This window comes from Pristiophorus japonicus, chromosome 18 (assembly GCF_044704955.1).
Source record: "Pristiophorus japonicus isolate sPriJap1 chromosome 18, sPriJap1.hap1, whole genome shotgun sequence".
Classification (NCBI taxonomy): Eukaryota; Metazoa; Chordata; class Chondrichthyes; family Pristiophoridae; genus Pristiophorus; species Pristiophorus japonicus.
Genome location: NC_091994.1, coordinates 34,815,668 through 34,831,234, shown reverse-complemented (window position 1 = coordinate 34,831,234; position 15,567 = coordinate 34,815,668). Strand labels below are relative to the sequence as shown.

The 15,567-nt window shown below is 46.9% G+C and overlaps 1 protein-coding gene across 1 annotated transcript in view; it reads right to left on the bottom strand.

Annotated features, from left to right (window-relative positions):
• The window catches only part of fbn2b (fibrillin 2b), a 563,973-nt gene that overhangs the window by 438,006 nt on the left and 110,400 nt on the right, over positions 1 to 15,567 (bottom strand). The window contains exons 10-12 of the mRNA XM_070859858.1: positions 10,732 to 10,884; positions 5,392 to 5,640; positions 4,257 to 4,400 (exon numbers count right to left, since the gene is read on the bottom strand). Of these exons, the coding sequence (XP_070715959.1) occupies positions 4,257 to 4,400; positions 5,392 to 5,640; positions 10,732 to 10,884 (546 nt within the window). The remainder of the gene's footprint in view (positions 1 to 4,256; positions 4,401 to 5,391; positions 5,641 to 10,731; positions 10,885 to 15,567) is intronic.

Below are 15,567 nucleotides of genomic sequence, written 5' to 3'. Positions count from 1 at the left end.
CCACGAGGTCTCTCTGCCCCCCTTCCTCAACCCTTGCTGCCCCCTGATCTGCTGGACCTGGCCCTCCGATGTTCACCCTGCAAACCCCCCCACCCCCCCCCCCCCCCGCTGCTCCCCCAGTCCTCCGATACTCTCCTGGCACCAACTGCTTCCCCAGCTCTCCAATGCTCACCTGGCCTCCCCCCACCCCGCTCCTCCCGCCCTCCCACCGGTCCCGACCCCCCCCACCCCATGCTCCTCCAGCCCCAAATCGGTTCCAAATCCCCACCCCCAACTTGCTCCACCACCCCTCTGATCAGCCTCTCCAGCCCCCAATCGGTCCGGATGTCCCCCTGCTCCTCTGGCCCTCCAATTGGTCCTGAACCCCCTCCCACTCCTCCGACACCCCCACCCCCCCAACCACACCCCTGCTCCCACGCAATCCCTCCCTCCTCTCTGCGGCCCGCCCCCTCCCACAAATATCTCCCTCGACCCCCGATCTCTCCAGTCCCCCACAATGTCTCCCTCGACCCCCGACCTTTCCCGCCCTCCTCTCTGGTCTCTGGCTGTGGCCTGCTCCCTCAGGCCTATACACCCACAGCCAGCTAGCCTCTCAATCTGGCCACCCACAGCCAGCTAGCCTCTCAATCTGGCTGGCTGCCGGTGAGAAATAGAGGCTTCCAATAAAAACCAGATGCTGCCATTAAATTCGGCAGTGCCTGCGGTAAACCTGTCGGCCCGTGTTTCTCAACCGCTTTCGAGTCCGCCCCGCTCCCAATCCACCTCCTGATTAAAATTCAATAGTCTCTAATTCACCTATTTAATCTGCTACCAGTCTATCCCAACATGGACTCTCTCCCAACCATTTTCTCTTCCATCCCCTCACCCCCCCATATAGAATCTAGCCAATCACAGATTTCAACATCCTGAGCGAGCTGGGGCTGGGCTATAATGGGAGGAAGTATAAACAGGGAATACGAAGTGGAGAGAGAAATTACAGGCACTTGAGGAGTCTAACAGACAGACTGAATCTCTGGAGGGGAATCAAGCAAATCTCCAGAATATTCATCATTCTCACATTTCTGGCTGCTGGTAACGGCCAACAATTTGATAATATTGCTTTGTGAGTGCTCTGGAATTGCTGCGTCCTATTAAATGTTACATCTGCAATCCACGTGTTTTTGCTGAAATTTATAATCAGGGAACAAAACAAAACCAATTGTGGAGTGAGGCAGGAAAGGCAGAGGAGCACCGAGTCAAAAATCAACTCCCGAACTTGCAGCTTTGTGTAGGTCACCAACGCCGCTCTAAAATACATCCCACACAGCACCCACCCCCCACCACAGAGCATCCCCCCACCACATAGCACCCCCCCACCACATAGCATCCCTACACACAGCATCCGCCCCCACACAGCACTCCCTCCCCCCCCACACACAGCATCCCCTACACACAGCACCCCGCCACACAGCACTCCCTCCTCCCCCACACACAGCACCGCCCCCCCATCACACAGCACCCCCCCCACACCATCACACAACAGCCCACACCCCCCCCCCCAACACACAACACCCTACACTACTAGCCCCACACACAACACCCCCTACAACACCCCCACCTACACTACTATCACTACTATACACATATCACACTCCCACACACACTACACTGCCCCACAGATATTTTGCCATCTCTCGCATTACAGAAATCATTCTGTATCAAGTGTTAGATTCTTTCAGACTGCAACTTTCAAACCAATTCCTGTCCGAATAATTATCAAGGTCCTTTTATGAAAGAATATTTTGGCTCAGGATCGAGTTTGCTTTTGGTCTGTTTTCAGATGAAGACTTGGTATGTGGCTGCTTCAAACTCCCCTTCTCCACGACATACAAAGTCACTTCTTCCTTAGCTTTTTCTTTCCATCAATTTTGTGCTTCACCCTTTACATTATGAATTATTCAGGAATATACACTCAGTGTCATTGAAGTAATACAACCACAGCCTCTTCTGCTCCTACCTATTGGTTGCTATGACATTTGTGAGGGTGTGCTGTTTATTACAGTGCTATGGCGTTCTGCTGTCTGTGGCTCACTTGAACCATTACCATCGCATCCTTCAATCGACCCCCACAGCCTCCAGAATACTCAAGAATCCTCACAAAGTCTGTATATCACCTCAGTCTTGTCCACAAATACAGATTGTGCGTGGAACACAATCATAGAATCTTACAACACAGAAGGAGGCCATTCGGCCCATCATGTCTGTGCCGGCTCTTGGAAAGAGCTGTCCAATTAGTCCCACTCCTCTGCACTTTCCCCACTCCCCGTAATCTTTTCCTGTTCGATGCTGAGTCTGAACCTCGAGGGGCTCTGCACACTCTTCTAATGATGGACATCAGTGGCTGCAACTTTCTCCATGCATGGAGCTGCAAAATGGGCGACCAGTTGTACTAATTACTGACCAATCAAAATCATTGGAAGTTAGCTAGAATTTAAAGAACATTTTTAAGTCGAAAGAAGTCGTGAGTTCCTTTAGTTCAGGGAAGAGTACAATCTTTGCTGCGGCCGTGCCCTTGACGACCAAACAGGAAATTCCAATCAGGCTGGTTTCGGTCCCCACTGTTTTCTGAAGGGATGAACAGCTCCGCACGTGTGCTGGGGCTGGTAATTTAATATCACCCAGTACAGGAACTGGATCAGGCCAGTCAGCAGCACAAACCCCGGGAGATCACATCATCCCGACCAGGCTGGGGCTGCTCACTGAGGGGAGAAAGTATAAATGCGAAGTAAGAAATGGAGAGAAATTACAGTCACTGATGAGTCTCAACAGACCGACAGTGCAGTGAGTTTGGATAAGAGACGTCACTGTTAAATGAGCTCATTTATTGTGCACTGTCTGCTTGGCCTGTGTTAGACACAGCATTGTAAATGGGCGTGGCCTCTCCTGTGCATTCCAAATGGGATTGGAGAACCAGGAATAATCAGTCATTCATTTCTCTTTTTAACAATTCACACTCTTGGCCTCTCTTCCCCCCCAACATCAAGGGCAATATCATAACCTGGGCTGCCCCAGGTAATGAGATACACAGACCGGCAGTGTCCCAGGCTCAATGTTCAACCTGGCCTCATTTTCCATGGGTTAGAGAAGAACAATATCATCCAGGGTCTCTGCACTTTATCACTATCCAGTGATTCCTGGAAGGCACGTGTGTGGATGTTGGGTAAGGACAGGATCAGGCTTGGCTGTGATAGCTTGCTGACACTCACTCTGACAGCTCACATATGAAAAATAGCCACTTGGATTAGGTACTGAAGGAGGGTGGATGACGATGGGACAGTACTGCAGTGAGAGTCAGCATCCAGGGAACTATGTCCCAGTGAGGGTCAGTATCCGGGGAACTGTATCTCAGTGAGGGTCAGTATCCGGGGAACCATACTCCAGTGAGAGTCAGTATCCGGGGAACCATACCCCAGTGAGAGTCAGTATCCGGGGAACCATACCCCAGTGAGAGTCAGTATCCGGGGAACTGTACCCCAGTGAGAGTCAGTACCCGGAGAACTGTACCCCAGTGAGAGTCAGTACCCGGGGAACTGTACCCCAGTGAGAGTCAGTACCCGGGGAACTGTACCCCAGTGAGAGTCAGTACCCGGAGAACTGTACCCCAGTGAGAGTCAGTATCCGGGGAACTGTACCCCAGTGAGAGTCAGTATCCGGGGAACTGTACCCCAGTGAGAGTCAGTACCCGGAGAACTGTACCCCAGTGAGAGTCAGTACCCGGGGAACTGTACCCCAGTGAGAGTCAGTACCCGGGGAACTGTACCCCAGTGAGAGTCAGTACCCGGGGAACTGTACCCCAGTGAGAGTCAGTACCCGGGGAACTGTACCCCAGTGAGAGTCAGTACCCGGGGAACTGTACCCCAGTGAGAGTCAGTATCCGGGGAACTGTACCCCAGTGAGAGTCAGTACCCGGGGAACTGTACCCCAGTGAGAGTCAGTACCCGGGGAACTGTACTCCAGTGAGGGTCAGTATCCGGGGAACTGTACCCCAGTGAGAGTCAGTATCCGGGGAACCATACCCCAGTGAGAGTCAGCGTCTGAGGAATTGTATCCTAACTAGAGTCAGAGGCCAGGATACTGTAGGCCAGCAAAAGTCAGTGCCCGGGGAACTGGACCCCAGTGACAGCCTGGGGAGAGATGTAGAGTTAAATGGGAAAAACACAGCATAAAACCTCCACTCCCAACGTAGTCTGAGCTAGGCTGATGGAGTCAGGACTCACCAATACACTCCCCACGCACATCCTGCTTGAAACCCATGTTACATTCACAGCGGTAACTGGATGGTGTTGGGATACAACGTCCGTTCAGACACAGGTTGGTGAAGTGCTTACAGATGTCAATGGTCTGATTCAGGGTGGCTGTACCTGGAAAGGTGTTTAAAAAAAAAATCAGGGTTCAATTGCTTGCTGGTCTGCTGCACACGTCTACACAATGGGGGCAATGTTCGTGGTGAATTGGTGACTACGGAAATATTTACTATTCTCTAACAGTATAAAAAAACAACCCACTCCTCCTTTCCACGGACCTAAAACCTGTGCAATCCTTACCCCACTCAATTGTGTAATTTGCTTATGTAATTTACAGGTTTGTAAAATCCACCTAGTCACCACTTCTTGTTTTACCCATCTTTGCTTTTACTCTTTTCAAACTTAATGTTGCCCTGAGCAATTGTCCCTAGCCCCTCACCTGGGTTCCTCAATAAATACACAGGACACTCACCGTATCCTGGTGAAATGTCGGATAGCGACGCTCGCGGCCAAACCTCTTGATTTTATTACTGAGTGACTCACAGAAATTGTCCTCAAGGAGCTGTTACGTTCCAGATTTTGAAGTCTGCCCTCCCTACAGCAGAAGTTCATCCAGCGCTGATATATTTATGTCATTGGATACCATCTGAAAATGTGAGGGAATATCCTATGCTCCCACGTGCCCTCTCCACCCCGCCATTACAGAGCCTCATTGAGTCCCAGCACAGGCCTGAGACAGCGCTACAATACTGCAGCGTTAATTCTCCAACAGGTATTCCTGCAGGGAGGGCAGCACTGCAGATTGAACCCTGTGGTTTTGTTACTTTATTTCCCTGGTATCTACTGTTGCCGAAATAATGTTCCTATTTTGTTTTCCAAATCTTCACAGCAGTAAACACTGTTTCTGGCGCATCGTTGCTAATCGATCTGCGTCACTGAAGACATGAAGCTGTTCCAAAGTAAAGCAAACCACTTACAGAGTCAATGGGAACCGCATCTACCACAAAACCAGCCAATACTGTAAACTGTATACTAGAGAATAAATGAACACTTCCTTTCTTTGAGTTTGCCAAATAGAATCTTTCTCTTTGATCAATTCAACACTTACCAATCCCAGGCCCAGTTCCAGGTAAGCCTGAGAAACCGTTCCCAATTCCACCTGGTCCAATCCCACCAGGCCCGACACCGCTAGGCCCAACTCCACCAGGGCCGATCCCACCAGGCCCGATTCCACCAGGGCCAATCCCACCAGGGCCGAGGCCATTGTGTCCAATTCCACCAGAAAATCCTGGAAATCCTATGCCAGGGTAACCAGGTCCAAAGGGAAGACCCTCAATGCAGAGTCTGCGATATTCATCTGAAAGGCACATTGTTGAGAGCAGCGTGAGAAATGCTGGGAAGAGCAGAGCCAGAGTTTACCAAATAACATTTATCGCACAGAGCTTCATGTGACGGGGAGGTGCATTGTGGGAATTCAGGTGCAGAGGTTATCTCTCTCCTCTGCCCCCACACCTCCTCTCAGGCCTGAATCTGATACGTGCTCCCGGGGATCGGGACAATCTCCTCTGGGAAGTGCTGACCGAGGTGGCTGAGAATTGATCCTGAGCTGGTTGGGAGAATGTTTTTTGTTCACTCTGCAAGCAGCTTTCTCCTCTGCAGGTTCAGCGGCAGTACTGGAGCAGGTGGGCAGGGCAGGACATTTGACCAGGACGTGTCATGCCAGTTCGCCACTCACTCTGCTTTTCCGCCATCCCTTCCGCTGGGGGCCAGAGGAGCCGGCCCACAAATGGGTAGCTATATTTAAATGAGACGATACGGCGAGTGATAAATCTCACCTCTCATTTACCCTCATCATCACCTCAGAAACGCTGGATGACTAGAACGCCAGAACAGAGCACGCCTCTGGGAGAGACATGACACTGGCAAACGCCTGAAGGGCCAAAGCAGGTGGGGAGGGAGGGGATGGATGTCACGTCTGCAGTGCTGGATTATCAGAGACTGGATCACTCGTTTTACTCTTTAACGTGCCTGCCCCTTCAAGCTGCTGCAGGCATTGGGGATTAGACATTTGTTCACGTTGGCCTGTCCGACCGAACTGGGTGCAGAGAACGATCCCGGCGCCTGAACTAACCACTCTGAGTAAATACCTTTCTCCTGAGTATCTTCTTGGATTTATCAATGACTATCTTATACGACCCCTCGTTTTGGACTCCCTCAAAAGCGGAATCAACATCTCTATGTCTACCCTAGCGAACCCCTTCATAATTTTAAAGACCTCTATCAGTTCACATCGCCCCTCTGTCTTTTCTTTTCAAGAGAAAAGAGCCCCAGCCTGTTCAGTATTTCCTGATACGTAAAGACCATCAGTTCTGGTATCACGCTGATCAATTTTGGGTCTCGGGCCTCATTTAAATGAGACCGGCGACCAGCGGACACCTGCTGTGTCCCCAGGCAGTTCGCTGGTGAAGACACTTCACTGCCCCGTGCTGGCCACAATTAGGACCACCTGAACAGTAGCAGTGAGGTTGGGGACAGCATCAAACAAGAAATTAGGGATGCATGCAATAAAGGTACAGCAGTTATCATGGGCGACTTTAATCTACATATTGACTGGGCTAACCAAACTGGTAGCAATACGGTGGAAGAGGATTTCCTGGAGTGTATTAGGGATGGTTTTCGAGACCAATATGTCGAGGAACCAACTAGAGGGCTGGCCATCCTAGACTGGGTGATGTGCAATGAGAAAGGACTAATTAACAATCTTGTTGTGCGAGGCACCTTGGGGAAGAGTGACCATAATATGGTAAAATTCTTTGATGGTATGAGACGTGAATTGGCTAGAAAAGATTGGCAAATGAGACTTAAAGGGTTGATGGTGGATAGGCAATGGCAAACATTTTAAGATCACAAGGGTGAACTTCAACAATTGTACATCCCTGTCTGGAGTAGAAATAAAACGGGGAAGGTGGCTCAACCGTGGCTAACAAGGGAAATTAAGGAGAGTGTTAAATCCAAGGAAGAGGCATATAAATTGGCCAGAAAAAGCAGCAAACCTGAGGACTGGGAGAAATTTAGAATTCAGCAGAGGAGGACAAAGGGTTTAATTAGGAGGGGAAAAATCGAGTATGAGAGGAAGTTTGCTGGGAACATAAAAACTGACTGCAAAAGCTTCTATAGATATGTGAAGAGAAAAAGATTCGTGAAGACAAACGTAGGTCACTTGCAGTCAGAATCAGGTGAATTTATAATGGGGAACAAAGAAATGGCAGACCAGTTGAACAAATACTTTGGTTCTGTCTTCATGAAGGAAGACACAAATAACTTTCCGGAAATATTAGGGACCGAGGGTCTAGTGAGAAGGAAGAACTGAAGGAAATCCTTATTAGGCGGGAAATTGTGTTAGGGAAATTGATGGGATTGAAGGCCGATAAATCCCCGGGGCCTGATAGACTGCATCCCAGAGTACTTAAGGAAGTGGCAATAGAAATAGTGGGTGCATTGGTGATCATTTTCCAACAGTCTATCGACTCTGGATCAGTTCCTATGGACTGGAGGGTAGCTCATGTAACACCACTTTTTAAAAAAGGAAGGAGAGAGAAAATGGGTAATTATAGACCTGTTAGCCTGACATCAGTAGTGGAGAAAATGTTGGAATCAATTATTAAAGGTGAAATAGCAGTGCATTTGGAAAGCAGTGACAGGATCGGGATCGGTCCAAGTCAACATGGATTTATGAAAAGGAAATCATGCTTGACAAATCTTCTGGAATTTTTTGAGGATGCAACTAGTAGAGTGGACAAGGGAGAACCAGTGGATGTGGTGTATTTGGGCTTTCAAAAGGCTTTTGACAAGATCCCACACAAGAGATTGGTGTGCAAAATTAAAGCACATGGTATTGAGGGTAATGTACTGACGTGGATAGAGAACTGGTTGGCAGACAGGAAGCAAAGAGTCGGGATAAACAGGTCCTTTTCAGAATAGCAGGCAGTGACTAGTGGAGTGCCGCAGGGCTCAGTGCTGGGACCCCAGCTATTTACAATATACATCAATGATTTAGATGAAGGAATTGAGTGTAATATCTCCAAGTTTGCAGATGACACTAAACTGGGTGGCGGTGTGAGATGTGAGGAGGATGCTAAGAGGCTGCAGGATGACTTGGACAAGGTTAGATGAGTGGGTAAATGCATGGCAGATGCAGTATAGTGTGGATAAATGTGAGGTTATACACTTTGGGGGCAAAAACGCGAAGACAGAATATTATCTGAATGGCGGCAGATTAGGAAAAGGGGAGGTGCAACGAGACCTGGTTGTCATGGTTCATCAGTCATTGAAAGGTGGCATGCAGATACAGCAGGCGGTGAAGAAGGCAAATGGTATGTTGACCTTCATAGCTAGGGGATTTGAATATAGGAGCATGGTGGTCTTACTGCAGTTGTACAGGGCCTTGATGAGGCCTCACCTGGAATATTGTGTTCAGTTTTGGTCTCCTAATCTGAGGAAGGACGTTCTTGCTATTGAGGGAGTGCAGCGAAGGTTCACCAGACTGATTCCTGGGATGGCAGGACTGACATATGAGGAGAGGCTGGATCAACTGGGCCTTTATACATTGGAGTTTAGAAGGATGAGAGGGGCTCTCATCGAAACATATAAGACTCTGACGGGATGGGACAGGTTAGATGTGGGTAGAATGTTCCCGATGTTGGGGAAGTCCAGAACCAGGGGACACAGTCTTAGGATAAGGGGTAGGCCATTTAGGACTGATATGAGGAGAAACTTCTTCACTCAGAGAGTTGTTAACCTGTGGAATTCCCTGCCGCAGAGAGTTGTTGATGCCAGTTCATTGGATATATTCAAGAGGGAGTTAGATATGGCCCTTCCGGCTAAGGAGATCAAGGGGTATGGAGAGAAAGCAGGAAAGGGATACTGAGGGAATGATCAGCCATGATCTTATTGAATGGTGGTGCAGGCTCGAAGAGCCGAGTGGCCTACTCCTGCACCTATTTTCTATGTTTCTATGTTTCTAGTATAATGTGGATAAATGTGAGGTTATCCACTTTGGTGGCAAAAACACGAAGGCAGAATATTATCTGAATGGTGGCCGATTAGGAAAAGAGGAGGTGCAATGAGACCTGGGTGTCATGGTACATCAGTCATTGAAAGTTGGCATGCAGGTACAGCACGCGGTGAAGAAGGCAAATGGTATGTTGGCCTAGGGGATTTAGTATAGGAGCAGGGAGGTCTTACTGCAGTTGTACAGGGCCTTGGTGAGGCCTCACCTGGAATATTGTGTTCAGTTTTGGTCTCCTAATCTGAGGAAGTCGTTTTTGCTATTGAGGGAGTGCAGCGAAGGTTCACCAGACTGATTCCCGGGATGTTAGGACTGACATATGAGGAGAGACTGGATCGACTGGGTCTGTATTCACTGGAGTTTAGAAGGATGAGAGGGGATCTCAAAGAAACATATAAAATTCTGACGGGACTGGACAGGTTAGATGCAGGAAGAATGAGAAACTTCTTCACTCCGAGAGTTGTTAACCTGTGGAATTCCCTACCGCAGAGAGTTGTTGATGCCAGTTGATTGGATATATTCAAGAGGGAGTTAGATATGGCCCTTACGGCTAAAGGGATCAAGGGGTATGGAGAGAAAGCAGGACAGGGGTACTGAGGTGAATGATCAGCCATGATCTTATTGAATGGTGGTGCAGGCTCGAAGGGCCGAATGGCCTACTCCTGCACCTATTTTCTATGTTTCTATGTTTTGCACAGGGGGTGTCAAACAGACGGTTGGCCCAATATTTGCAAATACAAAGGAGCAAAACCTCATTTCAGTGCAGAAGGTCCTGGGCGCCTATTATTTTGCCCACACCAATATGGTGGGCTGTGCACTTTCAGCTTGTAACATGCTTACTGCCCGCCATATTGGAGGATTGGGTGCCCATTTAGCACCCGAAAAACATCCTATTGCATTTCTGGGATCTGATTCTGCAGAATCAGCCTGCCCACCTCCACTGTCCCCCCCCCTTCAGTGGCAAGCTTCCAAGCACAGACAGGTTCACTGCTGGTTACTGATTAACATTCCTTTCAGTGAAAGAAAGCATTGATTGGCTGGTCTCTTTTAGTCAAAATGACGTTGGAGGCAACCTACATGTTATTTGCGATTCATTTTTTTTGTGAAAGGAAAGTTTGAGCCAATCAGAATATTACCCACCCAAAGTTTGAGCCAATCAGAATGTTTTCCACCCCAAAGACATTTCAAAACCAACCACAACCAAAAATGTTGAATGAAATATTTCAGTCAGTATCAGAGTACAAAGTGTTTAGTATACTGCCCCAGTTTTATGTCAATCACAAAGGTTTTTCCTTCAGAAAGGGCAAAGCATGACCTTTGATTCAGGGCTCAGTATCGCCTTTGTCCACTAGTCTGGCTCCTTGTAGGAGGTTCACTTACCGGACCCCCTGACAGGACACATCTCTGGGGTGTGGCCTGTCGACCAGCAGCGCCCAGAGTCACAGCAGCACTGCATCTTCGTGTAATGTCCGTGGAGGTCTCCCGCGCATCGACCACTCAACAGGCTGGAGAAGCAGGTACCAGATCGTTGGTCTGGAAAACAAAGAGGTGGTGTACTTAGGGAGGGTTAAACCGTTCAGAAGTTTCCTTTCTCTGCTAGATTATCATAAAGCAATGTACCTGGTTGGAGAAAACCATTGTTTAAAAAAAAATCACTAGACAATGGCCTCTCTATCTCTCACACGCTTCCATCAACTTCCTGAGATTTTGTAAAGGAATTCTTGCTCATGAATGATTAAAGGCGGCTTATTTTCCCATTTTAATTTTTTTCCCCCTGTTTCAAGTGCCTGTCTACAATGTACAATTCCAGTCCCTTCTCCTACTCCATGGACACTGCTTATAACACAAAAGAGTGTTCCCGATTCTACCTTCCAAGTCTCCTCAGGATCCCACTAGGTTCATCTCCTCCTGATCATGAGCTGTTCAGGATCCTTCTGCTACCTCCTGCAAGTGTCCCCTCTTCATGTGTGATCCTTGACTGAGTGTTGGCAAGCTGTTCAACCTTGGAAGTTACTACGCTGAACCCCAAATCTGCCCTTGTCCAATAGCCATACACGCTTACTTCCAGCGGGGGGGGGGGGCGGGGGGGTGGTCACTGGATGGTAATCAGGAGCAGGAGCCTGGTTGGGTTTCTCCTCCTGGTCCAAGGCCACTTGTAGCACCAGTATAGCCACCCATCCAGCACCCCTGTGCACAGCTTGGCCCTGGGATCTTCATGTCTGTATGTCTCAGCCACTGACTGAGTAAACCCGAAGCCCTGGGCATGTAGATGGCTCCCTAATGTCAGTTTTATATTTAGTTTTACAAAAGCAAAAAACGGCGGATGCTGGAAATCTGAAATAAAAGCAGAATAATGCTGGAAATACTCCACGGTTCAGGCAGCGTCTGTGGAGAGAGAAGTAGAGTTAACTTTTCAGGTTCGCTGAAACATTAACTCTCTTTCTCTCTCAACAACAATAGCTGCTGAGTATTTCCAGCATTTTCTGTTTTTATTTTATATTTAGTTTTCATTGTTTAAATTGATGTCCTATTCCCTTGCTTTAATCTGCAGCAGTACTCAGGGTTTCCGCTCTCCATCCCATTGAATATTTTAGATCCCTCGATAAGCTGTCCCAGCCCCATCTTCTGTCCCCACTGGAGCGTTTCAGCTTCCCAAATCTTTCCTCCCAGCCCATCCCTATATACTGAACTCAAGTCTTTAATTCATTTCAGAAAGTACCTTTCACTAATGTATCCCTCTGTGTAAAGCACAGCTACTCCTATCCACGCCTGCTTAACCCCCATGCCTATCTGCAAACCATCGCGCTATTCAATCCTTGGAAATCTCCCCGTCATTCCATGTGCAGGGGTCCTGAGTTCAATTGCTCCTGACAAACGACCCATTGTAAACTGTCTGGGATTAATTTATTCCAGATGGGAAAACAGGAAAACACATCAATATTTCTGCTGCAATATTTCACAGCTATGATTACCTCTGCAATGTTCCCATAGCTGTTGAGCTTGCCTTGTTACCCTGAGAACTTCCAGGAATATTTCAAACAATTCATTTCATTTTCTTGTGGCCTTTTGGGGCCACAACTATCTTTTAATTCATAAATTATTAAGTATGGAACGGTGCCACTTTGAACACTCTCCAGCTTGCAAGCAACCAAAGTTTGCAGAGCAAGAATTGGCAGACCATTGCTGCAGCATCACCTCCTCAGTAAAGGGAGGCACCAGCACCATGACACAGGCTCCATTTTCTCTTTTCTTCCAAATTAGCTATACTGATTCTTAAACCTTGGAGTGCAACTGTACAAAAATACAGGTTAAGCAAATGCAACTGTATGTACATGTTTGCCCATAAATGTGTCTAAATGTATACACGTGACTGTACACACACACCTGCAATTTATACAACGGCATATATGTACCTGTACACAACTGTGACTTTATGCACATGCCTGTATACACGTGACTGTACATACACATGTGTACACTTGTGACCAATGTTCCCTTAAATTTTTCTGGCGCCGTGTGACCCATTCAGAATACCGCGCATGCATGGTTTTTGTATTGAAATGCAGGCAAGTCGGCTGCCCAGGACCTCCGGAACACTGCGCGGCCACAGAGCTTAAAGGGAAAATAACTTGTGACATGAGTGTCTATATGCATATGTGACTACATGTGCATGCCTCTGCCCATTTGTGACTGATATATACACAACTGTACACATATGCGCCAACGTACACACCTGTAAGCATATATGACTGTGTGTACATGGCCGTACAAAAATTTAACTGGATGCACATGTCTATATGAATCAGTCACGACATACATACCTGTACACCTATGCAGCTGTACGTACATGCCCATACACATGTGACAGTACATATACTCCTATAACAGAATGCTATAACTGTGCAGTATAGCTGTACATACAGACCAACGTAGAACGTGAGCAACAACAGGCCAACAGAAAAAGCTAAGAACTAAAAGGCAGCCCTAAATATAGATCCGATGTATAACTGTAGGGAAATTTTCTATCTAATACCACAGGTCAAAAGTTAATACATAGGCTTGAATGTATGCACATAGGATTGCGCATATATGTGAGGTTATCCACTTTGGTGGTAAAAACAGAGAGACACACTATTATCTGAATAGTGACAGATTAGGAAAAGGGGAGGTGCAACGAGACCTGGGTGTCATGGTACATCAGTCATTGAAGGTTGGCATGCAGGTACAGCAGGCAGTTAAGAAAGCAAATGGCATGTTGGCCTTCATAACGAGGGGATTTGAGTACAGGGGCAGGGAGATGTTGCTACAGTTGTACAGGGCCTTGGTGAGGCCACACCTGGAGTATTGTGCACAGTTTTGGTCTCCTAACTTGAGGAAGGACATTCTTGCTATTGAGGGAGTGCAGTGAAGGTTCACCAGACTGATTCCCGGGATGGCGGGACTGACCTTATCAAGAAAGACTGGATCAACTGGGCTTGTATTCACTGGAGTTCAGAAGAATGAGAGGGGACCTCATAGAAACGTTTAAAATTCTGATGGGTTCAGACAGGTTAGATGCAGGAAGAATGTTCCCAATGTTGGGGAAGTCCAGAACCAGGGGTCACAGTCTAAGGATAAGGGATAAGCCATTTAGAACCGAGATGAGGAGAAACTTCTTCACCCAGAGAGTGGTGAACCTGTGGAATTCTCTACCACAGAAAGTTGTTGAGGCCAATTCACTAAATATATTCAAAAAGGAGTTAGATGAAGTCCTTACTACGAGGGGGATCAAGGGGTATGGCGAGAAAGCAGGAATGGGGTACTGAAGTTGCATGTTCAGCCATGAACTCATTGAATGGCGATGCAGGCTAGAAGGTCCGAATGGCCTACTCCTGCACCTCTTTTCTATGTTTTTCTGTTTCTATATACTTAAATGAATATGTAACACTGCTATAGTAATGAAGGAAACAGCACTGGAGAGTGAGGCTTGAGTATAAACATAATAAAATAAATGAAATAGATTTATAAACTACATCCTAGGTTAATAAGAATAACAGACTGATGTAAAGAACAGAATAATTAGACAAAGATGACTTTTAAATGTTTTTATACAGGCTTGAATATATGCACATAGAATTTAATCTGTATGCTGATTATGAACAAATTTGGTCTTTTTACAGATTAGAGCAATCTTGCGTTGTTGTGGATTTATAAATCATCGGAGTGTGTTTGACAGCGAATGTTATTCCACACTGCACGCAGTGCATCCCCAAACGATCATTTGACCGTTAGTTATTTTGTTTGGCCACAAGAGGAGGCCATTCAGCTCAGCGAGCTGGTGCTAGCTCTCTGCAAGAACTCCCCCATCCTTTCCCCGTAGCCCTGCAAATTTAGTATTTGCTTCCTTTGTTTGAGTCTGGTTTTAATCATGGTAACTGGATAAATTGTGAACTTTTGAAGGAAAATGTAACTGGGAGGAGAAACAGCAGCAAAGATCTGACATAACGTTATTAAAGGGGATGTGTTAATGGTTCTTTCCTTTTGATTTTCTCCCCCTGTTGCTCTTTTCCACTTTCTTGTTTTGAATCCCCTTTTTTTTGTGAAGTTTTTTTCCTGATAGATTCTTGTAGAGCACCTCTTAATTTCTGCTTTCATCATCTTTTCATTTTTACTGGCTATTTCTCTTGGGTTTTTGCATCAACTTTTAGGTTTTAGGTCATTTACCCGACAGTTTACATATTGAATTTACTGGTACTGTTTGTGTATCTAAAAGTAAACAAGCATAAACTGCAGTCCCTCCCATGGGAAAATGTGGAAATGAAAAGTCTCCGACTTGAAAAGTATCTCTGTGTAAATACACAAGAATTTCTAAACAGCCCAACACTAAATGATACTGAATAAACAAGCCCAGAAATCCCTCGCACTCTCCGGAGGGGGTGTAAGTGCCTGGGGTGGAGCTTCCTCCCACTGCTGTAGGTTCACCCCGTCCCAAATCCTAGGGGTGGAGTTACTTGAATATTTCAGGTTGGATCCTGCAGAATGGCATGCTTCCATTCTGAAAACAGGCACTATTTGCTCAAAATCGGCTGTTGACGATGAGGTCAATTTTTTAAAAACTTCTTTCTGAAGACCGGATCTGAAAACCAGAGGAATAATGACCAAGAACTCCCTGATGCTGTGCAACGTGGGGTTGAAATCCTGTTTTTGCACTTGGTTGAGAAATAAATGCATTTTCAT